This window comes from Nipponia nippon, unplaced genomic scaffold (genome assembly GCF_047370975.1).
Source record: "Nipponia nippon isolate SJK-2023a ecotype South Korea unplaced genomic scaffold, ASM4737097v1 scaffold_35, whole genome shotgun sequence".
Lineage (NCBI taxonomy): Eukaryota > Metazoa > Chordata > Aves > Pelecaniformes > Threskiornithidae > Nipponia > Nipponia nippon.
The window spans coordinates 2,279,278-2,306,832 of record NW_028262353.1 but is presented as its reverse complement, the minus strand read 5'-3'; the positions used below and the strand labels follow the sequence as shown (position 1 = coordinate 2,306,832).

Genomic DNA, 27,555 nt, shown 5'->3' with positions numbered 1-27,555 from the left:
GAATCCCGCTGCTCCCTCCCTCTCCAACACCCAACCCCCATGGGGTTTTTTACCCCCCCGAGACAAAAATAATCCACGTTCCCCCGAACAGAACAACTTTATTCTACGGCTGAGGCCCGGTGCAGCCGCGCTCCGCTGCCCCGGCGCAGGGGCTGCCTGGCGGCACCCCCTGGCTTCTACCCTACGCGTTCCCCCCCCCGCCCCCCGCTATATACATCTATAGGGGACAGCCCCTGTGGGGGTCACCGAGGGCCAGCCCCCCTCCGCTGCGGGCCACACGCAGCGCAGTGGGGTCCGGTGTGGCTTGGTGTCACCCTGTCCCCCTGCCCGCACTGCAGTCCGTGTGTCCCCCGGCGTGGTGTCACCCCGTCCCCCCACCTGCAGCGCGGTCCGTGTGTCCCCTGGCGCGGTGTCACCCTGTCCCCGCGCCCCCAGCACAGTCCCTGTGTCCCCCGGCGTGGTGTCACCTCATCCCCCCTGCCTGCAGCACGGTCCGTGTGTCCCCCGGCACGGTGTCACCCTGTCCCCGTGCCCACAGCGCAGTCCCTGTGTCCCTTGGCATGGTGTCACCTCATCCCCCTGCCCGCAGCGCAGTCCATGTGTCCCCTGGCGCGGTGTCACCCTGTCCCTGTGCCCCTGGCGCAGTCCCTGTGTCCCCTGGTGTGGTGTCACCTTGTCCCCCTGCCCGCAGTGTGGTCCGTGTGTCCCTTGGCGTGGTGTCACCTCATCCCCCTGCCCGCAGCACGGTCCGTGTGTCCCCTGGCGCGGTGTCACCGTGTCCCCGCGCCCGCAGCGCGGTCCGTGCGCGTCCCCCCGGCCTCAGCGGACGAAGAGGGGCTTGTGGACGCGCTTGTGGCGGTTGAGCGTGGCGCTCTTGGCGAAGCTCTCCCCGCACTCCACGCAGATGTAGGGCTCGTGGCCGTGAGCTTGCGCCCGGTGCTGTTCCAGCTCGGCCCCGTCGCGGCAGCTCTGCCCGCACTCCGGGCAGGGCGAGGGTTGACCGCGGGCAGCGTGAACCCGCTGATGTTTCAGCAGGTTGGTGCTCTGGGCGAAACCGCGACCGCACTGCCCGCAGCGGTGGGGCCGGGCGCCCGAGTGGGTGCGTTGGTGCTTGATGAGGTTCTTGCTCTGGGTGAAGCTCTTCCCGCACTGCCCGCAGGTGTAGGGTTTCTCCCCGGTGTGGATGCGTTGGTGTTGGATGAGGTTGGAGCTCCAGCTGAAGCTCTTGCCGCAGTCCCCGCAGCGATACGGCTTCTCCCCGGTGTGCGTCCGACGGTGCTGAACCAGGTGGGAGTTTTGGCTGAAGCTCTTGCCGCACTCCCCGCAGGTGCTGGGCCGCTCCCCGGTGTGAGTCCGCTGATGCCGCAGCAGCTTCGACCAGTGGCTGAAGCTCTTCCCGCACTCGTTGCAGATAAAGGGGCGCTGGCGGCCGCCCCGGTGCCGTCCCCCTACGCCTTCCCCCTCCTCTTCCTCGCCGTAGCCCCCCCCTGTCGATGTCGCGGCGCCGGAGCTGGCTTGTCCCCCTCGTTTTTTGGTTTTGGGGGCCAGGGGGCTGTGGGGGATGACGGTCTGGATGATCTCGTGGGGCAGGACCTCGTCCTCGCAGTCGCTCACGATGCCGTCGTCGGCTGCGGGGACAGAGAGAGGCTGGGGAGGGGACAGACACACCCCCCCCGGGGACAGACACCCCCCGGGGCCGTGTTCCCCCTCCCCAGCGCCGCCATCGTCCCCTCCTCACCGATGTAGACCCTCCGCACCATGTCCCCATCGTCCGAGTCGTGCAGCTCCACCACGCAGGGCTCCTCCTGCTCCATGGGGGCGGCCGGCGAACCCCGGTGTCCTGCAGGGCAGTGGGGAGCCCTCAGCCCCCCCCACCGAACACGGGGACCCCCCCCCAGCTCCCCAACCCCATCCCCAGTTCCCCTCCGCCACCCCATAACAATTCGCATCTCGGTTCCTGCGTGTTCCGGCCGCACCGCAGCGTGCCGGGAGCCGGGCTCGGAGCCGTGGGGATCGACGGGAGCGGCTGGCGGGGGGCAGGTCCCTTTGTGCCCCTACCCCCCCTCAGTCCCTTCCTGCCACCCCAAATCCCCTTCTGCTGCCCCAAAATCCCACTGTGCCACCTCAGGTCCCTTCATGCTGCCCCAAAATCCCTCTGTGCCTCCGCAAATCCCTCTGTGCCACCCCAAAATCCCTCTGTGCCTCCCCAAATCCCCTTGTGCCACCCCAGATCCCAGTGTGCCACCCCAAAATCCCTCTGTGTCGCCCCAGGTCCCTTCATGCTGCCCCAAAATCCCTCTGTGCCTCCGCAAATCCCTTTGTGCCACCCCAAAATCCCTCTGTGTCGCCCTAGGTCCCTTCTTGCTTGCCCCAAATCCCTCTCTGCCACCCCCAGATCCCTCTGTGCCACCCCAAATCCCTCTGTGCCACCCCAAAATCCCCCTGTGCTGCCCCAAATCCCCTTATGTGACCCCAACATCCCCTGTGATCCCCAAATCGCTCTGTGCCCTCCAAATCCCCTTGCGTGACCCCCAAATCCCTCTGTGCTGCCCCAAATCCCCTTGTGCCACCCCAAAATCCCTCTGTGCCCCCCCCAAATCCCCTTGTGCCACCCCCAAATCCCTCTGTGCCGCACCCAGGTCCTCTTGTGCCACCCCAAAATCCCTCTGTGCCCCCCAGGTCCCCTTGTGCCACCCCAAAATCCCTCTGTGCCCCCCCAAATCCCCTTGTGCCACCCCAAAATCCCTCTGTGCCCCCCAGACCCCCTGGTGCCACCCCAAAATCCCTCTGTGCCCCCCCCAAATCCCCTTGTGCCACCCCCAAATCCCTCTGTGCCGCACCCAGGTCCTCTTGTGCCACCCCAAAATCCCTCTGTGCCCCCCCAGGTCCCCTTGTGCCACCCCAAAATCCCTCTGTGGCCCCCAAATCCCCTTGTGCCACCCCAAAATCCCTCTGTGGCCCCCAAATCTCTCTGTGCCCTCCCCAGGTCCCCTTGTGCCACCCCAAAATCCCTCTGTGGCCCCCAAATCCCCTTGTGCCACCCCAAAATCCCTCTGTGGCCCCCAAATCTCTCTGTGCCCCCCCAGGTTCCCTTGTGCCCCCCCAAATCCCTCTGTGCCCTCCCCAGGTCCCCTTGTGCCACCCCAAAATCCCTCTGTGCCCCCCCAAATCCCCTTGCATGACCCCCAAATCCCTCCATGCCCCCCCCGGCCCCCCCGCGCCCCCGGCCCCCCGCATTACCTGGGCTCCGGGGGGTCTCGGGGGGTCCCGCTGCTGCTCCGGCCTCGGCCCCACGGCTCTGCCCTGGCGTGGGCCCCCGAGATCTGGGGGGGGGACACGGACACGGGTGGTTACAGCCCCCAACTGGGGGACACACACACACATGTGAACCCCCCCCATCTGCCCCCCCCCCAGGACTGGAGGGGCTGCAAACACCCCCCAACCCCTGCGCATCCCCCCCCCCCCGTCCCGGGGTGCCCTTTGCTCCCGGCCGACCCCCCCCCCCGGGGGTCCTGCAGCACGTGGGGGGGGGTGTCCGTCCCGGGGGGGGTCCCTGAACCCCTCCCGGCGGGCACCGGGCCGGGGGTCCCGGGGCCGGGCGGCGGCCGGGGTCAGCCGGGCCCGGGGAGGGGGGGCCCGGGGGGGGCGCAGGGGCCCCCCGAGCATCGCCCGGAGCGGGAGCGGCGGCCCCGGCCCCCCCGCGCTCACCGGCCCCCCCGCGCTCACCGGCCCCCCGCGCTCACCGGCCCCCCCCAGCGCTCACCGGCCCCCCCCCGCGCTCACCGGCCCCGCCGCCTCCGCCGCTTCCGCCGGCGCCCGGCCCGAGGGGGCGGCGGCTCCGCGGGGCCCGGCCCCCGCCGGGGGGAGCTGGGGGGCCGGGCTGCCCGCCGCACCCCGAGAGTGCCCGCAGCCCCCCCAGGGGTGCCCGCCGCACCCCGAAACTGCCGGTGCCCCCCCAGGGTGCCCGCCGCACCCCAAAAATGCCTGCATCCCCCTCCGGGGTGCCCGCTGCACCCCAAAAATGCCTGTACCCCTCTCCTGGGGTGCCCGCTGCACCCCAAAAGTGCCGGTGACCCTCCCCGGGGTGCCTGCTGCACCCCTAAAATGCCTGAATCCCCCCCCAAGGGTGCCTGCTGCACCCCAAAAGTGCTGGTATCCTCCCCTGGGGTGCCCGCTGCACCCCAAAAATGCCTGCATCCCCCCCAAGGGTGCCCACTGCACCCCAAAAATGCCTGAATCCACCCCCGGGGTGACCGCTGCCCCCAAAAAGTGCCCGCAGCCCCCCCAAGGGTGCCCGCTGCACCCCAAAAGTGCCTGCATCCCCCCCAGGTACACCCTTAAAGTGCCTGTACCCCCCTCCTGGGGTGCCTGATGCACCCCAAAAAATGCCTGTATCCCTCCCTAGGATGGCCGCTGCACCCCGAAGGTGCCGGTACCCCTCTCCCAGGGTGCCCTGTGCACCCCAAAAGTTCCTGCATCCCCCCAAGGGTGCCCGGTGCACCCCAAAAGTGCCGGTACCCCCCCCCGGGATGCCTGGTGCCCCAACGGTGCCTGTACCCCCTTCTGGGGTCCCCAGTGCACCCCAAAAATGCCTGCATCCCCCCCACGATTCCAGCTGCACCCCAAAAGTGCCGGAACCCCCTTGGCACAGTGCTCCAGCGGTGCCGGTACCCCCCTCCTGGGGTGCCTTGTGCACCCCAAAAGTGCCTGCATCCCCCCAAGGCTGCCCAGTGCACCCCTACAGCGCCCATACTGCTCGCCCAGTGCACCCCAAAAGTGGATGCATCCTCCTCCCCAGGGTGCCTTGTGCACCCCAAAAATGTCTTTATCCCCCCCCCCCGGTGCTCACTGCACCCCAGAAGTGCCTGAATCCCCATCCAGGGTTCCTGCTGCACCCCAAATGTGCCTGTACCCCTCTCCTGGAGCACCCAGTGCACCCCAAAAGTGGCTTCATCCCCCCCGGATACTCACTGCACCCCAAAAGTGCCTGTACCCCCCTCCCGGGAGCCTGTACCCCCCCAAAGATGCTCGGTGCACCCCAAAAGAACCCGCACCCGTCCCCAGGATGCCCAGTGCACCCCCAGTGTGCCTGTACCCCCTCCTGGAGTGCCCAGTGCACCCCAAAAATGCCTGCATCCCCTCCAGGTTGCCCACTGCACCCCAAAGATGCCTGTACCCCCCTCCCGGGGTCCCCCATTGGTGCCTGTACCACCCCAAAGATGCTCAGTGCACCCCAAAATTGCCTGCACCCCCCCGGGGTGCCCTGTGCACCCCAAAGTTGCCCACAGCCCCCCCTCGGGGTGCCCTGGAGGTGCCCGCTGCACCCCAAGATGCCCACACCCCTCCAGGAAGCCTGGTGCACCCCAAAAATGCCTGCACCCCCCTGCCCGGCATGCCCAGTGCACCCCAAAGGTGCCCAGTGCCCCCCCGGCTTGCCTGGGACACCCCAAAAGTGCTCAATGTACCCCCAAATCTGCCCAGTGCCCCCTGTCAGGTTGTCCAGTGCACCCCAAAGGTGGTCAGTGCACCCCCAAAGACGCCCAGTGCACCCCAAAGCTGTCCAGTGCCCCCCCAGGTTGCCTAGGGCACCCTAAAGTTGCCCAGTGTCCCCCAAGGTTGCCCAGTGCTCCCCAAGGTTGCCTAGTGCACCCCAAAGCTGCCCAGTGCCCCCCCCAGATTGCCCAGTGCACCCCAAAGGTGCCCATGCCCCCCCAAGTTGCCTGGCACACCCCAAAGGTGCTCAATGCACCCCCAAAACTGCCCAGTGCCCCCCCAAAGTTGCCCAGTGCACCCCCTAGGTTGCCTGGCACACCCCAAAGATGCTCAAGACACCCCCAAAGCTGCCCAATGCCCCCCCAGGTTGCCCAGTGCCCCCCCCCCCCCGTTGCCTAGTGCACCCCAAAGCTGCCCAGTGCCCCCCCAGGTTGCCCAGTGCCCCCCAAAGGTGCCCAGTGGCCCCCCCAAGTTGTCTGGCACACCCCAAAGGTGCTCAATGCACCCCCAAATCTGGCCAGTGCCCCTGTTAGGTTGTCCAGTGCACTCCAAAGGCGGCCAGTGCACCCCCAAAGCTGCCCAGTGCCCCCCCAGGTTGCCCAGTGCACCCCAAAGGTGGCCAGTGCACCCCAAAGCTGCCCAGTGTCCCTCCCACGTTGCCTAGTGCACCCTAAAGGTGCCCAGTGCCCCCCCAGGTTGCCCAGTGCCCCCCCCAAAGGTGCTTAATGCACCCCCAAAGCTGCCCAGTGCCTCCCCAGATTGCCCAGTGCACCCCCAAAGCTGCCTAGTGCCCCCCCCGGTTGCCCAGTGCCCTCCCCGAGGTGCTCAGTGCACCCCCAAATCTGCCCAGTGCCCCCTGTCAGGTTACCCAGTGCACCCCAAAGGTGGCCAGTGCACCCCAAAGCTGCTCAGTGCCCCCCCAGGTTGCCCAGTGCACCCCAAAGCTACCCAGTGCCCCCCCGGGGACCCCGCCTCGCCCCCCCCTCCCCCGAGCCCAAAAGCCCCCCGGGGTGTCGGGGGGTGCTGGCTCCTCTCCCAGGGCCCCCCCCCCCCCCCGGGGCCCCCAGCTCTGCCCGCCAGCACCGGGGCCCTGCTCAGGGATTTGGGGGGGCCCCGTGCCCTTTTGGGGTCCAAATGGGCTGAAAAAGCCCAATTCCCAGCCCGGTGCCACCCCCCGCGGCGGGGGAAACTGAGGCACGGCCCCCCTGCGTGTCCTTTAACCCCAAAGTGGGCCCCCCCAAATTGGGGGGGGGGGGCAGAAGAAAGAGGGGCCGGAGCCGCTTCCCACACGAGCTCCCCGGTGTTGGGGGGCAAACGGGGCTGGGGGGGGCCGAGCCCAGCCCCCCACCCGCATCTGGGGGGGCGAAGGGGTCTCACAGCATCGCCCCGGGGGAGGGGGGGGCACGGGCGCCGCGAGGCCAATGCGGCCCCCAGCCCCCCGCCATCGCCCTCCCCACCCCATCCCCGCTCCCTGCCTCAGTTTCCCCCCCCAAACCCCATTTATCGGGGGGGGGGGGGGGGGCCTGCGGCGCCGGGGCCGCGAGGCACAAAGGAAAACCGAAGCGTTGGGATCCCCCCCCCCCAATCCACCGCCAGCGGCTCCCCCCCAGCCCCAACCCAAGATGGGGGGGGTCACCCATGTTTTTGGGGAGGGGGTCCCCACTCTCCTGGCCCCCCCCAAAGCCAACCCCAAGGACAGCGGCTCATCCATGTCCGTCCGTCCGTCCCCCCCCTCCGCCACCGCCAACGCCGCCGGCCTGCGACTCACCTCTCCGAGGCCGAAGGACGGGATGGCGCGATGGGGTCTGGGAGGGGACGGTCGAGGTTTCGGGGGGTCCCTGGTGAGGGGGTTTGGGGGGGCGAGGGCTGACGTGGGCCCCCCGGGCGCGAGGTTGGCGTTCGGGGGAGGCCGGGAACAGGAAGGTCCCAGCGTCATCCCATTCCCCCGGCCCTGCTGCCGCCTCGCCGCCAGCCGGATGCTTTTTTCCGCTCGGCGAGTCAAAAAAAATGGGGTTGAAACCTTGGAAAATGGGCCCCCCCCCCCCCCCCCAAGCCACGACACCCCCCAGCCGAGCGATCGGTCCCGCTGGGGAGGACGGGGGGGGCCTTGGTCCCTGCGGTGCCGGGGAATCGCGGATTCGGGGGTTTGGTGGGGTTTTTTTTTTCCCCCCCTGCTCTGCTTGGAAAACGTTCCCGGGCTGGAGGATTTGGGGGGTTCCACGAGGCTGGGTTTTGGGGGAAACGGGGGGAAAAACGAGCAGCCGGAGCCCCCCCAAACCCCCCCCCCCCCCCCAGCTTTGTGTAACGGCTCCGGCTCCAACCCCGCGCGTTTCCCCCCCCGCCGGCAAAAAAAATGGTTGGAAATTATGCAACGAGGCCGGCGCCTTCGTTAGCGGGATCGCGCCCAGCTCGGCACCGGCTTCAGGCATCGGGGTTTTGGGGTGACTTCGGCATCGCCTTCTGCACCCCCCCTGCCCCCCCGCCGAGCCCCCGCGGCCCCCGGGAGGGTCTGGGGGTGCGAGGGTGGAGAGCGGCGGGTCCCCGTCCCCGTCCCTGCCCCGGGGAGGCTGGGTGACGCGTGCGGGCGCGTGGCGGCGGCCGGCGTGGGAGCCGTCCCCGCAGGGCACCTGGCGCCGCAGCACCCGGCTCCGCTCCAGCCCCGAACCGGGAGGACGGGAAAAACCTTCCCGTGGCGGCGTTGGCATCACCGGGATGACGCCATCGCTGCCGCCACCGCCATTGCCACCACCGCAGTTGCCGCCACCTCCATTGCCACCGCCACCATTGCCACCGCCACCGTCGCCGCCACCACCTCGTCCCCTGGGGGTGACGCCGCCGGGGGTGTCCCCAAAACCGCGCGGTGGGACAATGCTCAGCAAGCGCCGCTGCTCGGGGACCTTTTATTGACGGCGTTGGCAGACCCGCGCGCCCAAATCCCGCACCCCGCGCTCCCACCCTCGCTGCCTTTGGGGGCGCAGACGCCGAACCCCGGCTCCGCTTTGGGACCACCCAACCCCGTTCCCGGCCGCCGCAGCCCCCAGCTCTCGCCGGGGTGATGCCAGTCCCCCTCGGTGGGGCTGCACCCCGAAAGTCATCCGCATCCCCGCATCCGTCCCCGTCACGCGGCGTGAAGCTTCTGATGCCGCCGGAGCTGGGACTTGTGGCGAAAGCCGTCCCCGCACTCCCCGCAGATGTAGGGCTTCTCGTCGGTGTGGGTGCGGCGGTGGCGGATGAGGTTGGAGCTGACGCTGAAGCGTTTCCCGCACTCGCCGCAGCTGTAGGGTTTCTCGCCGGTGTGCGTCCGCTGGTGCTGGATGAGGGCCGAGCTCTCGCTGAAACGTTTGCCGCAAGCGCCGCAGGCGTAGGGCTTCTCCCCGGTGTGGATACGTTGGTGGGTGACCAGATTGGAGTTTTGGCTGAAACCTTTGCCGCAAGCGCCGCAGGTGTAGGGCTTCTCCCCGGTGTGGGTGATCTGGTGACGCGCCAGGTCCGAGCTGCGGCTGAAACCCTTCCCGCACTCGCTGCAGATGGTGGGGCGCAGGCGACCCCCCCGCAGCCCCAGCAGCTCCTTCAGCGGTCCCAGGCCCCCCGGCCGGCCCGGCGTTTTGCCCGGTCGACGTGCCGGTGCTTTCCGTCGTGGCCTCGCCGGGCGGCCGGGCGGCTCGCTGCCGGAGGCCGGCGGGCTGGGGCGGGCTGCGGGGAGAGGAGAGCTGGGCGCCGGCAGGATGGCACCGAGGGCGGGGGGTCGGGCCCAGGGCCACGGCCCCTCCCTGCCTTCCCCATCCCATTTGCACCTTCTCATCCCTTTCCCACCTTCCCCATCCCCTCTGCCCCTTCTCCATCCCTTTCCCACCTTCTCCATCCCTTTCCCACCTTCTCCATCCCTTTTCCCACCTTCTCCATCCCTTTCCCACCTTCTCCATCCCCTCTGCCCCTTCTCCATCCCTTTTCCCACCTTCTCCATCCCCTTCCCACCTTCTCCATCCCCTTTCCACCTTCTCCATCCCTTTCCCACCTTCTCCATCCCTTTTCCCACCTTCCCCATCCCCTCTGCCCCTTCTCCATCCCTTTTCCCACCTTCTCCATCCCTTTCCCACCTTCTCCATCCCTTTCCCACCTTCTCCATCCCTTTTCCCACCTTCTCCATCCCTTTCCCCCCTTCTCCATCCCCTCTGCCCCTTCTCCATCCCCTTCCCACCTTCTCCATCCCCTGCCCACCTTCTCCCCCCCCTTTCCACCTTCTCCATCCCCTTTCCACCTTCTCCATCCCTTTCCCACCTTCTCCATCCCTTTTCCCACCTTCCCCATCCCCTCTGCCCCTTCTCCATCCCTTTTCCCACCTTCTCCATCCCTTTCCCACCTTCTCCATCCCTTTTCCCACCTTCTCCATCCCTTTCCCACCTTCTCCATCCCCTCTGCCCCTTCTCCATCCCCTTCCCACCTTCTCCATCCCCTGCCCACCTTCTCCATCCCCTTTCCACCTTCTCCATCCCTTTCCCACCTTCTCCATCCCTTTTCCCACCTTCCCCATCCCCTCTGCCCCTTCTCCATCCCTTTTCCCACCTTCTCCATCCCCTTTCCACCTTCTCGATCCCTTTTCCCACCTTCTCCATCCCCTCTGCCCCTTCTCCATCCCTTTTCCTCCTTCTCCATCCCCATTGTCCCCTCTGTCCCGTCCCCGCTGCCCCCTCTCCGTCCCTTTCCACCTTCCCTGGCCCCTCTCCGGCTCGGGGACAGCAGTGACACCCTGTCCTGCTCCCAAGCCCGGGTTTAGCTCCCGGCTCAGCCCCCGCCTGTGTCCCCACCATCCCACCCCGTCCCAGCCTGGGGACAAGTGTCCAGGCTCGGGCTGTGGGAGGAGGGAGGATCCCGCCCGGAGCAGGCCCGGAGCAGGGGACGGGGACAGCGTGTCCCCGGGCAGGGACGGGCATCGGGGTGGCATCACCGGGGACCCCGGAGCCCAAATTCCCTCTGCAAACCATGGCTGGAGTTGGGGGACCAGGAAACCCCATGGGGCGGGAGCAGGGCACCGGGATTGGGGCGTCCCCGTGCCGTGGGATCCAGACATCCCTGCACCCCAGGATTGGGGCGTCCCCACACTGTGGGATCGGGACATCCCTGCACCCCGGGATCGGGGCGTCCCCACACTGTGGGATCGGGACATCCCTGCACCCCAGGATCGGGGTGTCCCCATGCCGTAGGATTGGGACATCCCTGCACCCCGGAATCGGGGCGTCCCCATGCCAAGGGATCCGGACATCCCTGCGCCCCGGGATCGGGGTGTCCCCGTGCTGTGGGATCGGGACATCCCTGTACCCATGGATCAGGGCGTCCCTATGCCAGGGAATGGGGTATCCCCACTCCGAGGGACTGGAGCATCCCCACACCCCGGGATCGGGGTACCCCCATGCCACATGACCAGGGCACCTGCACCCCAGGACCGGAGCATCCTCTCCTTGTGGGATCAGGGCACCCCCGTGCCAAGGGATCGGGGTACCCCCATACCCTGGGATCGGGGTACCCTGTGCCACAGCAATGGGACATCCCTACACCCCAGGACTGGGGTACCCCTGTGCTGTGGGATTGGGGCACCCCCATATCTTGGGATTGGGGTAACCCCATGCCATGGGAACGGGACATCCCTGGATCCCCTAGGACACCCCCAGACCCCAGGATTGGGGTACCCCGTGCCATGGGAAGGGGACATCCCTACACCCTAGGACTGGGGTACCCCCGGGCTGTGGGATCGTGGTACCCCCATACCCCAGGACTAGGGTACCCCGTGCCATGGGAATGGGACATCCCCACATCCCTGGGGCACCCCCGTACCCTGGGATCGGGGTCCCCCCACCCCCAGGCCTGGGGGATCCCCGTGCTGCGGGGTCGGGGTCTCCCCACATCGCTGGGTCAGGGCAGGTCCACGGGGGACCCCCAAAAAGGAGTCACCACCCCGCTCCCCGCGTGGGGACACCCCGTCCGAGCCGGGCGCCGCTCTGGGGGGGCTCACCTGCGGAGGTCCCCTCCGGCAGCTCGGCGTCCCGGGGGTCCCGGGGGGACGGCTCCCCCTCCGTGTCCATCGCCGCTCTCCCAGCACGCTCAGACGGGGGGACCCTGCGCGGGGGGAGAAGGAGCAGGCAAAGAGACGGGGTGACACGGGGGGACCCCAAGGGGGGGCCCCGCCTGCACCCAAAGCGGGGTCCTGAACCCCTCTGTGCCTCAGTTTCCTCTCCTGATGCTGGGCGGGGGGGCACCAAGGCCATGGGTTGGGGCTTGGAGCATCCCCCTCCCCACCCCAACAGCATCCCCCCCCCCCAAGCCCCCCGCTCCCTCACGGAGGGGCCCCCCCCAAGCCGAGGGGAGGGGGCTGCGCTCCCCCCGACTCTGCCCCGAGCATCGCCGCCATCTCGGGGGGCACCGGGAAGGGGAAAAGGGGGGGGGGGGGCGAAGGGGGGGCGAAGGGGGGGGCCCTGCCGCCCTCTTTTTTTTGGGGGGGGGGTCCCTGGCTCTGACTCACCGCTGCGGCCGGGGGGTGCCGGGGGTCCCCGGGGTGGCGGTGGGGAACGGCGGGTGGGCTGAAGCGGGAGCGGGGAGCGGGGAGGCCGCGAGCGGAAGGGCCTCCCCGCATGGCCGCCCTCGGCGCCCGCCGGCTGCCGGATGGCGCAGCTCTATGGTCGGGGGGCTTCGACCCCCTGCCACCGGCCCCCCGGTGTCCCCCCTCCATCCCGCCATGGGGAACGGACCCCCCCGTCCCCACAGCGGGGTACGGCCGATGGGTGCGGGAGGGGATGGGGGGGCCCCCCGCCATGGCGGGCCTGGGCGGGATGGCGGGGCAGGCCCGGTGGGGGGGTTTTGGGGTGCCCCCCCCCGCCCCGGTGTGTCTGGGGGGGTTTGGGGTGTCCGTGTCCCCCCCCCCCCGGTGCGTCTGGCTTTGTGGGGGCACTGGGGGGGACGGGGACCTTTTGGGGGTCCCGCTGGCGCTGAGGGTTTGTTGGGGGGCATTGGGGGGGGTCTTTTGCCCCCCCCCATCCTCCCTGGCACCAGATGTTGGCAGCTGGAGGGGACAAGGGGGGGACACTGCTCCCCACGCCCCCCCAAAACACCCCGCCGGGCGCTCGGGGCAGGGGACAGGACAAAATGGGGGGGGTGTCAGTGCCCCCCCCCCCCCAGCACCCCAATTCAACCAGATGTTGGCAGCTGGGGGGGCGGGAGGCTGAGAGCGGGGGTCCTCCAGCCCCCCCAACCTCTCCCACCAGATGTTTGCAGCTGGATGGAGCCGCCGGGGGGGGGGCACGGGGGGAAGACGGGGGCACCCAGTGCCCCCCCCTCTGTTTGGGGACCCCTCCCGGGCAGGAGGGACCCCCGGCTCCCGCCCACTCCCCCTCAGCTCTATGGTTTTAACCCTTCCCGCCCCGAGCGAGGGTCTGGCCCGGCGGCTGTTGGCTGGGGGAAGTGGGTGGCCAGACTGGGAGTCACTGGTTTGAACTGGTGGTGGCGTGAGTCGGCAGTGATGGTCACTGCGGGGGGTTTGGTGCTACGGCACAGGCGGCTCGGTGGTCCCCCTCCCCCAGGGAACAGGTTTAGGGGTGCAAGCCCCACTGTCACCTGGCCGGGCTGTCACTGTGTCAGGGTGTTGGGTCACCCCCCGAGCTCGACTGTCACCCATCAGGCTGTTGGGTCACCCCTAGGCTGGGCTGTCACCATGTTGGGCTGTTGGGTCACCCTCCCCAAGCTTGGCTGTCGGGGTGTCAGGGTGCTGGGTCACCCCCAGGCTGGGCTGTCACCCTGTCAGGCTGTTGGGTCACCCCCCAAGCCCAGTTGTCACCGTGTCAGGGTGCTGGGTCACCCCCAGGCTGGGCTGTCACCCCGTCATGGTGTTGGGTCACCCCCCAAGCCCAGTTGTCACCATGTCGGGGTGCTGGGTCACCCCCAGGCTGGGCTGTCACCCCTCAGGCCGCAGTGACAGCCTGCTCAGGTGTCTGAGGCAGAAGTTGTTGTCACACCCGGTCACAGACCTGTCCCCAGCTCAGCCACTGTCTTGACTGTCCCCAACAGTTGGACAAACACCCTATCCCCATCCCCACAGTGATGCCCCGGTGTGACCCAGCGCAGAGACACCCCAGTGTCACCCAGTGTAGGGATCCCCCATTGTCACCCAGCGCAGGGACACCCCGGTGTCACCTGGTGTAGGGACACCCTGATGTCACCCTCCCAGTGACACCCCGGTGTCACCCAGCACAGGGACACCCCGATGTCACCCTCCCAGCAACACCCCGGTGTCACCCAGCACAGGGACACCACAATGTCACCCTCCCAGCGACACCTCGGTGTCACCCAGCACAGGGACACCCCGATGTCACCCTCTCAGCGACACCTCGGTGTCACCCAGCACAGGGACACCACAATGTCACCCTCCCAGCGACACCTCGGTGTCACCCAGCACAGGGACACCCCGATGTCACCCTCTCAGCGACACCTCGGTGTCACCCAGCACAGGGACACCACAATGTCACCCTCCCAGCGACACCCCGGTGTCACCCGGTGTAGGGACACCCCGGTGTCCCCCCAGGCGCTCTGGGGGTGCGCCAGGCCCCGTTGCCATGGTGACGCCGGGGCCTGGGGGGGTCCCCCCAACGCTCCCAGCTGGGGCCAGCGGAACCCCGCGGGTGCGCGGGGAGAGCGCGGATTGGTGGAGAGCCGGCAGGGGGGCGGGGCTTGCGGACGGGAGCCGCTGGCGATTGGAGGAGAGCAAAGAGCGGGGGGCGGGACCTCGGAAGGTCCGGGAGGAGGCGGAGCCTCGAGAGAGGCCTGGAGCCGGATTGGCGGAGGGGTGGGCGGGGAGGCGGGCGTAGCCTCTCGCTGCGCATGCGCCGCTGCTCTATGCTCGTCACTTCCGGGTGGCGCCGGTTTCCGCCTCCCGCTGGGCCTGGAGCGGCCGCGCCGGGACCCCCCGGACCCCCGGGACCCCCCGGACCCCCCCGCTCCCCTCGGCGCGGCCCCAGCGGCTCCTCCCAGCCCCGCCGTAGCGGGGGCCCCTCAGGGCCTGGCACCGGGGGCTCGGCGGGGCCGCCCGGGGTATGCGGAGGCGGCGGCCGGCCGGCCGGCACTATGTGGTACATCATGCAGAGCATCCAGAGCAAGTACTCGCTGTCGGAGCGACTCATCCGGACCATCGCCGCCATCCGTTCCTTCCCGCGGGACAACGTGGAGGACCTCATCGGCAGGGTGAGCCGCCACCGGGGCCCGGCCCGGTTTGTAGGGGAGGGGGCCGAGGCGGGACGCCCCCTCCGCCAGCCGACGGGGCCGCGGGAAGGTTTCCACCCCCGTTTCGCGGCTGGAGGGCCGGGCCGGGCTGCGGGCATCGCCCCCCGCCGCTCGCACCCCCGGCGGGGTGGGGGTCTTGCGGCTGGGCCCACCCTGGCCCCCGCGCTTCGCCCCGGCCCGGGCCGCACCCGGGGCACCGGAGAGCCCTGGCTGAGCCTGAGCGATGCGGGCGGCTGCTGAGCCGTCCCGGGCGGCGAGGGCGAGGGAGGCCTCCTCGGAGACGCCCTCTCTAAGCCAACGAGCCCCGGGTTCATCCCGGGGCTGCCTCCCGCCAGGGGATGCTCCCAGGGCAGCTCGGGGCTTTTGAACGGCTGCCGGTTTATTTACCGGAGGCCGAGCGCCCCGCTTGCCTTCCCAAACCCCCCGCTGGCCGTTCCTCCCGATCCCGCTGGAGCAGAGAGCCGATGCGCGGGCAGCGAACCTCTGCGCGGGTTGTGCCAGCCCCCTGCGGCACCCCGGTCTCTTCAGGCATCGTTTAACGACGATGAATTAATTAAAATCAAAGCTGAGAGCAGGGACGCAGACTCGAACACTTCTGCCCGGCGGGGAGCTCCGTGCAACCGCGGCGCTTGGCCTGAAAACAAACCCCAGGGCGTGCGCGGGAGCGTGGCGCCGGTTACCTATTAATAAACCCTTTCTAACGATGCAAATCGAGGCGCGTCGGCTGCCGGCTCGGGGGTGGAAAAGGGCCAAGAACGGGTGGGTTTGGTAATCCCAGCTGCGGTTTCCTGTCTCCTCGCAGGGTGCGGACGTGAACTGCATGCACGGCACCCTGAAACCGCTGCACTGCGCCTGCATGGTGGCTGACGCCGACTGCGTCGAGCTGCTGCTGCAGAAGGGAGCGGAGGTAAAGGCTTTTAAAGAACAAAACCGCGTTAAAAATGCGAAGGTGCCTTTGAAAAGGGGCCGGGAAGTCGGGCGGCGGCGGCGGGTGCTGATAAACAGCTGAGATTTGAGCCGACGGTTTGAGCAGTGCCGGTTTTGTGCCCCTTCTTAGGGCAGAATGGGCCCAGGTGAAGTTTTATCGTCCCGGTAGGGAGCGAAATGTTTGTGTCCGAGATCTCGGGGGTGCCCGCTCGTCCGGGGAGGGAGGGTGGTTTTGTGGTGGAAGCTTGAAAGAAGAACTAAAACCAAATTGCCTGATTTTTGGCACTTCCTTCTGGCCGCCGGCGGGTCCTACCCCCCGCTCCCTGCCTCATTTTCCCATCCGCTAAATTGGGGATAAACTTTGCCCGGCGCCGGTGGAGCTTCCCCTGACGCCGGCAGGAGCTGGGGCACCGCAGTGACCCCCAAATCCTTTCTCCCCGCTCCCCTTCTCCTGCAGGTCAACGCCCTGGATGGCTACAACCGAACGGCCCTTCACTACGCGGCGGAAAAGGACGAAACCTGCGTGGAAATCCTCCTGGAGTACGGGGCCAACCCCAACGCGCTGGACGGCAACAAGGACACCCCGCTCCACTGGGCCGCCTTCAAGAACAACGCCGAGTGCGTGCGGTCGCTGCTGGAGAACGGCGCCTTGGTGAACGCCCGCGATTACAACAACGATACGCCGCTCAGCTGGGCAGCCATGAAGGGTAACCTGGAGAGCGTCAGCATCCTGCTCGACTTCGGGGCGGAGGTCCGGGTGGTTAATTTGAAAGGCCAAACCCCCATCTCGCGGTTGGTGGCGTTGTTGGTTCGGGGATTGGGTACGGAACGCGAGGATTCTTGCTTCGATCTTCTCCATCGAGCTATCGGACATTTTGAGTTGCGAAAAAACGGCAGCATGCCCTGGGAGGTGACCAGGGATCAGCAGCTCTGCGAAAAGCTCACCCTGCTCTGCTCGGCGCCCGGTACCCTACAGACGCTGTCGCGTTATGCCGTGCGCCGCAGCCTGGGCGTGCGGTTCCTGCCGGAGGCGGTGAAGCAGCTGCCCTTGCCCACCTGCCTGAAGGAATACGTGTTGCTCCTTAGCTAAGCAAAAAGACGAGGCGCCGGGGCTTTTCCACGCCGGCGTTCAGCTCCCTTTGTCACCGCTTCCTCGCAGCAGCGCCGGGAATGAGGTTGACCGCTTGGTTTGGGACTCACGAGTGCCAGATTCCCCTCCCCGGTTGCCGTCCCGGTTTTCATCCTGCTCTGCTCTTCCGCCTGAGCCGGCGCGGGGCGGCGGGGATCCGCCAGTGCCGCGCGCCGACGGCTCCGTGTTGTGTCTCTGCCCACAGCGCCTGCTCGGCGGCTGCTCCCACGCGCTCTCCCCTCTATTTCGGCCTCCTGAGATGAACCATCCCCCTTTAATGGCAAATTATATCCCAGCTGTTGGATTAACATCGTTTTTTTCCCTTTTTTTTTGCGTTGGGGCAGACCTTGGGAAAAGGAAGGCTTTCGAGGTGTGGGGAGAACGGGAAAACCCTCCTTCTTTGAAGGACTTGAGGCAGGAAATCAAGAGAAGGTGTCGTCGGACCCGGAGAAGTCCCGTGGGACGCGTCGGCTGGATGTCCGGTGGAAAAGCCCACCCGAAGCGCGCGTAGCGAGCCCGCGCGTTGCGTAACGCTGGCGCCTTTGCTCGGCGCGAACGCCCGCGCGCAGCCGCGGCCGCCCCAGCGCGATGCCCTGCAGACGGGGCGGAGCTCGCGGCTCTGCGGCTCTCCGTGCTTTGGGCAGACGCGAGGCGTCCCTTCGACGCGTGGAAGTAGGTTTTTTTTTTCTCCTCATATCTATAATTTTTAAGATGAATCAGCGCTGTAGAGGGGAAGAAGGTGGGAACACCTCAAAACCCAACGCTTCCTCGGGCTGGAATTCCTGCGAGCGGAGGCAATGTTTCCCTTCCTCATCCCGTGGGATGCTCCATGCCCCGGCGCAGAGGTTTCCCTCCTGCCTGCCACGCAATAACCCACCCGAGCTCTTCCTTAGCTTTGGTTTTGCACCATCCGCTCACCGTTTTGTTGTTGATTTTTATTGACGTGTGCGTATATACAGATTTTTAGGAGGAGGCGTGAGGACGTGCTGGCAGCGGGGCACCGGGCAGGGCCCCTGCGGGCAGCGCCCGCCCTCGGTTCGGCACGGCTCGCTCCTGGCGGCACCGGCGTCGCGTATTCACGGAAATAAACGGCTCGCTGCGCGCTGGAAGGGGGGTGTGTGTCGCACGCTCGCGGCCAGGGCCAGCAAGGGAGCACGGGAGGTCGGCCCCGCTCTTTTGGGGTCCTCCCTGAACGGGGAGGGTGCGTCAGGGTGGGGTTTGGGGGCGCTGCTGCCCGTGGCTTCGTTCCCGTGCTTGTTTTCGGCGCCGCGTCCTGTCCCCATCAACCTCCGAGAGCCCTGACATCACCGCGTGGGTTGCGACGCCTTGTTAAACCCCCCGCGCTGCTGAGTTCTGCATGGGTTTTACGCCTGCCCCCTCCGAGCCCCCTCGCTGCTCCCAGCCCGCCCTTCGCACCGTGCCTCCGCCCTCGTCCGGGGGTTTTTTGGGATCTTGACGATGCACGGAGCTGCGCCATCCTCTGCATGCGCGTTCCTCACCCAGGGAGAGCTGCCCCGTGCTCTCAACGGTGAAGGCAGGCGGATAAACTTTGATAATTGCTTTACGGGAGAAACTTGAGGGAGAAAAATCAGATTATTTATATTTTCTTCCTACCGGTTGTGCTGGGGAATGAAGCCGTCGGGGCCAGGGGTGCGTGCGGGGCTGTGGGAGCCGTGTTCGCCTTCCCCGGGGGGTGAGCGCCGGAGGGTTGGAGCACGATTCGTCTTTGCCACCACAAGTGAGTGCCGAGTTTATTGAAGCATCTTAATTCTGAATTTTTAACATGAAAGCGGTGCCCTAGGGTCTCTACCCGGACCGCTTGCTCTCAGCTCATCGCAACATCCCGCCCCAACGCTTGGGGAACCGCTTTTCTGTTTAAAAAGCCCATAAAATACCTAAACCAACCCCAAATTTACCCCGAGGAAACCCTCTGCTTCGGGAAAACCGCTCTTTGGCCGAGGCAGCGGGTGCCCTCGGGGCGTGGAGGTGCTGCCTGGCTTCCCGGGGGGTGCGAGCTACAACGGGGAGCGCTTGTTTCGGAGGTGACACGGGGACACGCTCCGGGGTGGGGGAAGCCGCGCCGGCGATCGCCTCTTAGATGTTGGACTCGAGCGAGATCCTCTTGCGCGTGATGTGCTCCAGGTGGGCTTTCTCCGAGGTGTCCAGCTCGATGTTGTACTTGGCCAGGATTTTTAGGATGGGGCGAAGCTTCAGCCACCACTGCTCCTTAGGGATGCGGTGCCTGGGCGAGAGAGAGAGGGCGGCGTGATGGTTCCGGATGGAAACAACGATGCATCGCCCCGGGGAAGCGTTCCCAGCCTGTTGTATTTATCCTTCCTGGGGCTGGGGGGAAGAAACGGGGACACCTACTCGAAGTCCGTCTGCTCCTTGAGCTCGGTGATGGGCTGGAAGACGAGGCTGCGCTTGCGCATGCCCAGCAGACAAGCCGAGTCGGCCGTGTTGGCGAAGATCCGACCTGCGAGGGGAGGCGGGGAGCGGGCTCAGCGTTTTTGGACCCTCTGGGAGGGGAGAGCACCCCTGAGCACCCCCAAAAATCTGCAGGGGAGCCCTAAGCCCTTTGCATTGAAATATCGGAGCACTTGTGCGCCTTGGGAAAGAGCCGGGGGGTTGCTTTTAGCGATTCCCCCCCCCCCCCCCCCCCCGCAGCTGTGGGAAGGGTAGGGGGCTTCGGAAACAAGGCAGAGACCCCCCCGGTGCAGCACCCACCATGCCGGGAGCACTCCTTGATCTTTCCAGTGATCCAGGCCACCGCCTTGGCACCCATTTTGGTGCCGAAATTCCGGTCGAAGGGGGTCGGGGTACCACCCTGCGCCGGAAAAGCCACCAGGTGAATGGAAGCGGGGGTAAAACCCTGGGCGAGGGTCTCCAAATCTGCAGCCCCTTCCCTGGGGGGGCTGCGTTCCCGCTGCCCCGGGGGTGGGGGGGTCCGTACCTGCTGCATGTGCCCCAGGACATTTTTCCGGCAGTCGAAGATGCCCTTCCCTTCTTCCGAGTAGAGGTTGTAGATGAAGTCGGTGGTGTAGTTCTCGTTGCACCGCTCGTTCCTGCGCCAGGCGAGGGAGGTGGGCTCGCGGGGGGCGGCACGAGCGCGGCAGGTCTCAGCCACCCCCCTCCGTCCCATCCCACCCCGGGGACCTACCTGAGCACCAGCCCCCTCTTCACCGTCGTCTTCATCTTCTCAGTTAAATGCTCCACGTTGACCTACGTGGAGCACGAAACGGGCGTTGGGGGGTGGGCTCGGAAATGGGAATAAACGTGGCCCCCGGGGCTGCGGCGATGCCCGGAGTGGGGGGACGCGGGGTGTGGGGGGTCCCCAACCTGCAGGTCGTGGATGTTGAAGTGCTCCTCGTAGATGTAGGCGGCATCGGCACCGCCCGCCAGCCCCGCCATGGTGGCCAAGTAGCCGCAGAAGCCGCCCATGGTCTCGATGATGAAGACGCGGCGCTTGGTCCCGGCCGCCGACTGCTTGATGCGGTCGCAGGTCTGCGGAGGTGGAAGAATTGGGGTAGGGGAAAAAGGGATTTAGGTTAATGGGTGGTGCTGGTGTTAAATGGGGAGGGGGCCGGGGAGCGCGGGGCCGCACCGTGGTGATGGTGTTGAGCGCGGTGTCGGCGCCGATGCTGAAGTCGGAGCCGGGGACGTTGTTGGAGACGGTGGCGGGGATGATGCAGAGCGGGATGCAGAGCTCCTCGTACTTGGCTCTCCCCTCCATCAGCTCCAGGCTGCCCGTGAAAGCCTGCGGGACGCGGGGTGTCGGCGCGGGCACGGCGCAGGCAGCTGCCCACCCCCTGCCGCCACCGCTTCTCGGCTCACCTCGAAGCCGCCGATGATGATCAGCCCGTGGATGCCGAAGGTGCTGATGTTGGCGCTGATTTCCTCAAAATATTTCTTGGGCAAAGTCCTGGGGGGGTGAAACCGCCCTGGCTGAGCCCGCCCGGGGTGGGGGGCTCGGCCTGGGGACCCCGCCATGAGATCCCCCCCTGGGAGGAGCGTTACCTCTTCGTCCCCAGTTTGGATCCTCCCAGCCCCGTCCAGCCGCCGACCCTCTCCCAGCTGATCTCTTCCACCTGGGAGGGGAAAGCAGCAAGTTGTGGGGGGACGGGAGAAGGATTTTGGGGTGCACCGGCCTCCCCGCGACCATATCGGAGCGATATTGGGGTAACCCGCTGCCCCCCAGGCTGGGGGACAACAGCGGGATGAGCCAGGGCAGGGCTGGGATTCGGAAGGGGATTGAGCGTCCCCATCCCGGGGGATCCCTGTCCCGATGGGGCTGTGGCTGCCGCTTTTCGGGGCCGTACCCCACCCCGCGCACCCCCTTTTCCCCGGGGCTCCCACCTTCCCGTAGGCGAGCCCTTCGAAGCCGTCGTGCACCGCCAGCATCCGGTGCCCGTGGATGAGGCCGATCCTCACGGTCGACCTGACGGCCGCGTTCATGCCGGCGGCCGGGGCGCCCACGTTGAGCACGGCCAGCGTGTAGCCGCTCTGCGGGGATGAAGGAGCCGGCGTTGGCGGGGTTGGGGGGGTCCGGGGAGGTCCCCGTCGCCCCGTCCCCGCTGCCGTACCTTGGTGGAGGGGGGACGGATGTGTGCCAGCAGCTTGTACACGTTCCAGTTGTTTTGGAAACTCCTGCAAAGGGGGGGAAGGCGGGTGTGGGAGCCCCGGGGGCGGCCGGAGCCCGGGGGTCCCCGACGGGGGCCGGGTGCGGACGCTCACCGGCCCCGCAGCTTCAGGGCGTCTTCAAAGCGCCCCTCGTTCATCGCCGTCGTCACGTCTTTGGTCTGCGGGGAGCAAAGAGGGGTTGCAAAGATGGGTGGGTTTGCATCGCACCGCATGGCTTTGCATCGCACCCACTGGGTTTGCACTGTGCCGGATGGTTTTGCGTCGCACCGCATGGCTTTGCATCGCGCTGGCTGGGTTTGCACTGTGCCGCATGGCTTTGCATCGCGCCGGCTGGGTTTGCACCGTGCCGCATGGCTTTGCATCGCGCCGGCTGGGTTTGCACCGTGCCGCATGGCTTTGCATCGCGCCGGCTGGGTTTGCACCGTGCCGCATGGCTTTGCATCGCGCCAGCTGGGTTTGCACCGTGCCGGATGGCTTTGCGTTGCACCGCATGGCTTTGCATCGCGCTGGCTGGGTTTGCACCGTGCCGCATGGCTTTGCATCGCGCCGGCTGGGTTTGCACCGTGCCGGATGGCTTTGCGTTGCACCGCATGGCTTTGCATCGCGCTGGCTGGGTTTGCACCGTGCCGCATGGCTTTGCATCGCGCCGGCTGGGTTTGCACCGTGCCGGATGGCTTTGCGTTGCACCGCATGGCTTTGCATCGCGCTGGCTGGGTTTGCACCGTGCCGCATGGCTTTGCATCGCGCCGGCTGGGTTTGCACCGTGCCGGATGGCTTTGCGTCGCACCGCATGGCTTTGCATCGCGCTGGCTGGGTTTGCACCGTGCCGCATGGCTTTGCATCGCGCCGGCTGGGTTTGCACCGTGCCGGATGGCTTTGCGTCGCACCGCATGGCTTTGCATCGCACCGGCTGGGTTTGCACCGCGCCGGCTGGGTTTGCCTTGCATTGGACGGGTTTGCATCGCACCCATCGCGTTTGCACCATGCCGGCTGAGTTTGCATTGTGCCCGCCGGGTTTGCACCGTGCTGGCCGGGTTTGCCTTGTGCTGGCTGCGTTTGCATCGCACCCATCGCGTTTGCACCATGCTGTCCGAGTTTGCGTTGTGCTGGCTGGGTTTGCATCGTGTTGGACGGGTTTGCATTGCACCGTATGGCTTTGCATTGCGCCCGCCAGGTTTGCACCACGCCGGCTGGGTTTGCATCACATTGGACAGGTTTGCATTGCACCATGTGGCTTTGCATGGCACCTGCTGTGTTTGCAACTGCGCCGGCTGGGTTTGCATCACACCTGCCAGGTTTGCGCTGCGCCGGCTGGGTTTGCATCGCATTGGACGGGTTTGCACCGCACTATATGGCTTTGCATTGCACCCGCCGGGTTTGCAGCCGCGCCGGCCAGCTTTGCACGGCACCGCATGGGTTTGCACCATGCTGGTCTGGTTTGCACCGCACCCAGCTCGGGTTTGCATCGCACTGCATGTGTTTGCACCACGCCGGCTGGGTTTGTGCTGCATTGGATGGGATTGCGGTGCACCGGCTGGGCTTGCATCACACCGTACAGGTTTGCATCACACCCGGCTGGGCTCGTGTCACACCGCGTGACTTTGCATCACGCCGGATGGGTTTGCATTGCACCAGCTGGCTTTGCTTTACATCGGATGCGCTTGCATTGCGCCGCGTGGCTTTGCATGGCAGCGGCCGCGCTTGCATCGCCCCGGGGGTGCTCCTGGGGGTCCCGTCCCCCCTACTCACCACCTGGACGCACTCCATAAGGGGCAGGCGCACGGCTTGGTTGCCCGAGAGGCTGACGACGCAGGCGGGGGTGTCGGGGGTCCCCTCCAGCAGAGCCATGACGGCTTCAACACCCATCCGGCTGCCCTGTGGGGACCGGGACGGAGGGACGGGGACGTTACCCCCCCGCGGACCCCCTCTCCCCGGGGGCCGGGGTGGGAGGGAGCTGCCTACCAGGATCCGGTCGAAGGCGGAGGGCGTCCCGCCGCGCTGGACGTGACCCAGGATGGTGACGCGGGTGTCGTATCCCAAACGCTTCACCACCAGCTGCAAGACAGGGATGCGCCTGGATCCGGCCCCGCAGCGGGGCCGGGAAAGGGCTGGAAAAACACCAAACGGGGAAAAAAAAAAAAAGGAGCTTTTTCCCCCCGCTTCCCCGCTCACGCTTTTGATGTCGTCGGAGGTGATGGCCTTGCCCTGCTTGTTGATGGCCCCCTCGGCCACGATGATGATGTTCAGCCTCGAGCCGCCCAGGCGGGTCTGGGGGGGGAAGACGGGGGTGGCGATGGGGCCGGGGGTGGCGATGGGGCCGGGGGTGACGATGATGATGGGGCCGGGGCCGAGGCACCCGCCAGAGCCCGTCCTACCTCCGTCAGCCTCCGGCACAAGTGGTCTTCCCAGTCGTCCTCAGGGGGGGACTCGGGGATGAAGACCCAGTCGGCGCCGCAGGCCAGGGCGGTGATGAGCGCCAGGTAGCTGGAATTGGGTAAAAAAGAGGTTGTTTAGGGTTTTTCCCCCTCCCCCCACCCCCCCGCTTTCTTTATCGGGAGCCGGATCCGGGTGGCAGCGCGGTGACGTACCCACAGTGGCGACCCATCACTTCCAGCACGAAGGTCCGCTGGTGGCTGCGGGAGACAGGAGTTTCACCCCACGACAAGCCCGAGCGGGGTGCGGACACCTGGGTCCCCCCCCCCGGCGTGGGGGACACGGGGGGGTCCCCGTCACCTCTGGGCCGTGGTGGTGATGGCGTCCACGATCTCCATGATACGGTGTAGCGCCGAGTCAGTGCCGATGGTCATGTCGGTGCCGCAAAAGTCGTTGTCGATGGAGCCCACCATGCCCACGATGTTCAGGTAACTCGATTTCTTCGCCTCCTCCGCCGTGATCCCCCCTGCCGCAGGGTGGGACACCCCCTTTTCCCTCTGCGTCCCCCCCAAAACATCCCCACGGGGCCAAACCTCCGGCGTGGCGGGAAAAAAAACCCTTTTTGGTGTACACCCCCCCCCGATTTTGGCGCAGACCCCCTGATTTTGGTACAAAATCCCCTTTTTCTTTTCATCCCGCAGATGAAATTTGGGGGGACGCACCCCCACACGTACCCACTTTCACCAGCTCGGCCAAGAGGCTGCTCCATTCGGCCCGGAAGGTGTCGGCGCCGGTGAGGCTGCCGTCACCGCCGATGACGCAGAGATTGGTGATGCCGCGTTTCACCAAGTTGCGGGCGGCTTTCAGGCGTCCCTCGCGCGTCCGAAAATCCTGACAGCGGGCGCTGCCGATGACCGTGCCCCCCTGCGGGACCCCTGCGTGGGTGCTGGGTCATCCCCAGCACCCCCGTGTCCGTCTGTCCGTCCCTCCCCCCGTCCATCCCGGCTCCGGTTTCGGGTTATTTTCAGGCTTGACCCCGGCGCCGCGGCATAGGGTTACACCGTATCCCCCCCCCCCGCCCGCCGCCACCCCGGTGCCCTGCCGTCGGTGCGCCGAGCTGGCCGGGCTCTGCCACCGCTCACCAACTGCAGCATCATGGAGACGCTCTCCCACGTGGCCTCCTTGATGTTGTCCCCGCCGTCCACCAGCCCCTGGTAGCCCTGAGGACAGACGGACACAACCTGGTGTTGAAACAACCCCCCGCCAAGATTTGGGGGTGCTGGGGGTGTTTTTTGGGGGGGGGGGGGAATCAGCACCCACCTCATGCACAAAGTAGACCTTGGCGCCGGTGTAGATGCCCACCCGCACCACGGCGCGGACGGCCGCGTTCATGCCTGGGGGAGGAGGACGGCGTCACCCCGGGGACCCCCCCGGGGACCCCCCAAAGCCATCGTTCCCCCCCCCCAGCCTCGCACAGCGCCGGGCTCGGCCCCCGCAGACCCCCCCCGGCGCGGATCCGGCCCCGCAGCTGCCCGGGTTATTTTTGCCCCGTTGACATTTAGCGGCGCCGCGTCCCGCCGCGTGACACCGGGTGACGAGCGCGGCGGTGGCAGCGGTGGGGGGCGGGGGGGAGCGCAGCGGGGACCCCCGCAGGCTGGCTGAGCCCCCCCCCACCTGGGCTACCCCCCCATCCCTGGGGCAGAGGACAAGCTTTGGGCTGAATCCCTGCGGTTTTGGGCAACCCGGCGCTTCGCCGGCGTTGGCTTCGTGTCGGAGCGCTGCTGCTGTCCCTTTAAGCCCCCCCAAATTTTGGCATGGGGTACGTGCACCCAGACCCCCCCCCCCGCACCCCAAAACTCCCCTTAACTCTGCCCCACGGCGTCCTCACCCTCCCCAAGGTCACCCCCAAACCCACAACAACCCGGAGTAAAACCACTCGGGCAACTCCACCGCAGGATCCGGCCACCAAAATCCCCTTTTCACCTCATTTCACCCCAAAACAGGGCTCGACCCTCACGCCAGCACCGGTTTCGGGGTCACCGGGGTGTCCCTTACCCTGGGCGTCCCCCCCGGAGGTGAGGACGGCGATGGCTTTGCCGGCGCCCAGGCTCTCGTTGCGCCCGCATCCCAGGGGCGTCTGCGCCATCTTCTTGGCTGGAAAAAGAGGAAAATTGGGCAAAACGCAAAAAGGCGGGAAGAGCGGCGAGGTCCCCCCGTCCCGCTGGCACCCGCGCACTGGCACCCGCCCCCCGCCGGCTCCTAAATGGGGCCCGGGGGAGGGACGGCCCCGAGGGAGGGGGTGTCCCCTCCCCGGCACGGGGGGGGCACCGGCCTGCAGGTGCCGGGCTGCCCTCCGTACTGGTGCCAGTCTGCCCTCCGTACTGGTGCCGGGCTGCCCTCCGTACTGGTGCTGGGCTGCCCTCATTACTGGTGCCGGACTGCCCTCCGTACTGGTGCTGGTCTGTTCTCCTTACTGGTCCCAGTCTGCCCTTACGGTGCCGGTCTGCCCTCCTTACTGGTACCAGTCTGCCCTCCTTACTGGTGCCAGTCTGTTCTTACTGGTGCCAGGCTGCTCTCCGTACTGGTGCCAGTCTGTTCTTAATGGTGCCAGTCTGTTCTCCTTACTGGTGCCAGTCTGTTCTTACTGGTCCCGGTCTGTTCTCCTTACTGGTCCCGGTCTGTTCTCCTTACTGGTTCCAGCCTGTATTCCCTACTGCTAAGAGTCTGTATTCACTTTGGGTCCTGGTCTGCCCTCCTTACTGGTGCCAGTCTGCCCTCCTTACTGGTGCCAGTCTGTATTCCCTACTGGTGCCAGTCTGTTCTCCTTGCTGGTACCAGTCTGCCCTCTTTACTGGTTCCAGTCTATATTCCCTGCAGGTACCAGTCTGCCTTCCTTACTGGTTCCAGTCTGCCCTCTTACTGGCACCAGTTTTTCCTCCTTATCGGTTCCAGTCCCCTGCTGGTACGAGTCTGCCCTCCTTACTGGTTCCAGTCTGTATTCCCTGCTGGTACCAGTCTGTCCTCACTGCTGGTGCCAGTCTGTATTCTTTGCTGGCACCAGTCTGCCCTCCTTACTGGTTCCAGTCTGCCCTCCCTGCTGGTACTGGTGGGCACTGACCTGGCAGCTGCCCCCTCCGCGGGGCGGGGGGGAGGAAGGTGAGGAAGAGGAGGACGGCGGCAAGGGAGAGCGCGGCCGAGAGCAGGAGCCGGGAGGCCTCGGGGGAGAGCTCGGGGACGGCCACCATCGCCCGCCCCGCCGCCGTCACCCGACCGCCTGTAACCGGATCGCCTGTAATCGGATCGGCTGTAGGGATTGGCTGTAACGGGATCGGCTGTAGGGATCGGCTGCAATGGGATCAGCTGCAACAGGATCGGCTGTGGGGATCGGCTGTAACAGGATCAGCTGTAACGGGATCGGCTGTAGGGATCGGCTGCAATGGGATCAGCTGCAACGGGATCGGCTGTGGGGATCGGCTGTAACGGGATCGGCTGTAACAGGATTGGCTGTGGGGATCAGCTGTAATGGGATCGGCTGTAGGGATCAGCTGCAATGGGATCAGCTGCAATATGATCGGCTGTAGGGATCGGCTGTAATGGAATCGGCTGTAACAGCATTGGCTGTAACAGGATCAGCTGTAGAGATGGGCTGTAATGGGATCGGCTGTAACAGGAGTGCTCACAGGGACCAGTTGTAACGGCTGATTGAAACGACCAGTTGAAACCAGTTTCAA

The 27,555-nt window shown here is 66.8% G+C and overlaps 4 protein-coding genes across 4 annotated transcripts; 1 reads left to right on the top strand and 3 right to left on the bottom strand.

Annotated features, from left to right (window-relative positions):
- Positions 1 to 79: 79 nt before the first annotated feature.
- LOC104009169 (uncharacterized) lies at positions 80 to 3,831 on the bottom strand. The gene is made up of 4 exons (XM_087771621.1): positions 3,784 to 3,831; positions 3,241 to 3,323; positions 1,739 to 1,840; positions 80 to 1,628 (listed from the first exon to the last, which is right to left on the bottom strand). The coding sequence occupies exons 3-4, from the start codon at positions 1,812 to 1,814 to the stop codon at positions 820 to 822; spliced, it is 885 nt and encodes a 294-aa protein (XP_087627747.1). The 5' UTR covers positions 1,815 to 1,840; positions 3,241 to 3,323; positions 3,784 to 3,831; the 3' UTR covers positions 80 to 819.
- A 4,548-nt stretch (positions 3,832 to 8,379) lies between these two features.
- Positions 8,380 to 12,322, bottom strand: LOC104017539 (uncharacterized). The gene is made up of 3 exons (XM_087771620.1): positions 12,008 to 12,322; positions 11,501 to 11,604; positions 8,380 to 9,186 (listed from the first exon to the last, which is right to left on the bottom strand). Exons 1-3 carry the CDS (start codon positions 12,220 to 12,222, stop codon positions 8,612 to 8,614), a joined length of 894 nt encoding a protein of 297 aa, XP_087627746.1. The 5' UTR covers positions 12,223 to 12,322; the 3' UTR covers positions 8,380 to 8,611.
- Positions 12,323 to 14,366: 2,044 nt separating this feature from the next.
- On the top strand, positions 14,367 to 17,919 carry ASB8 (ankyrin repeat and SOCS box containing 8). The gene is made up of 3 exons (XM_087771615.1): positions 14,367 to 14,715; positions 15,557 to 15,661; positions 16,139 to 17,919. Exons 1-3 carry the CDS (start codon positions 14,371 to 14,373, stop codon positions 16,769 to 16,771), a joined length of 1,083 nt encoding a protein of 360 aa, XP_087627741.1. The 5' UTR covers positions 14,367 to 14,370; the 3' UTR covers positions 16,772 to 17,919.
- Positions 17,920 to 18,535: 616 nt separating this feature from the next.
- On the bottom strand, positions 18,536 to 27,078 carry PFKM (phosphofructokinase, muscle). Its single transcript, XM_087771558.1, has 23 exons — positions 26,943 to 27,078; positions 25,880 to 25,978; positions 25,145 to 25,218; positions 24,967 to 25,044; positions 24,559 to 24,748; positions 24,185 to 24,350; positions 24,040 to 24,084; positions 23,827 to 23,935; positions 23,624 to 23,719; positions 23,414 to 23,506; positions 23,201 to 23,326; positions 21,545 to 21,609; positions 21,394 to 21,457; positions 21,167 to 21,313; positions 20,828 to 20,898; positions 20,645 to 20,732; positions 20,415 to 20,567; positions 20,150 to 20,314; positions 19,971 to 20,032; positions 19,764 to 19,875; positions 19,538 to 19,637; positions 19,181 to 19,286; positions 18,536 to 19,052 (listed from the first exon to the last, which is right to left on the bottom strand). Exons 1-23 carry the CDS (start codon positions 27,067 to 27,069, stop codon positions 18,905 to 18,907), a joined length of 2,484 nt encoding a protein of 827 aa, XP_087627684.1. The 5' UTR covers positions 27,070 to 27,078; the 3' UTR covers positions 18,536 to 18,904.
- Positions 27,079 to 27,555: the final 477 nt, after the last annotated feature.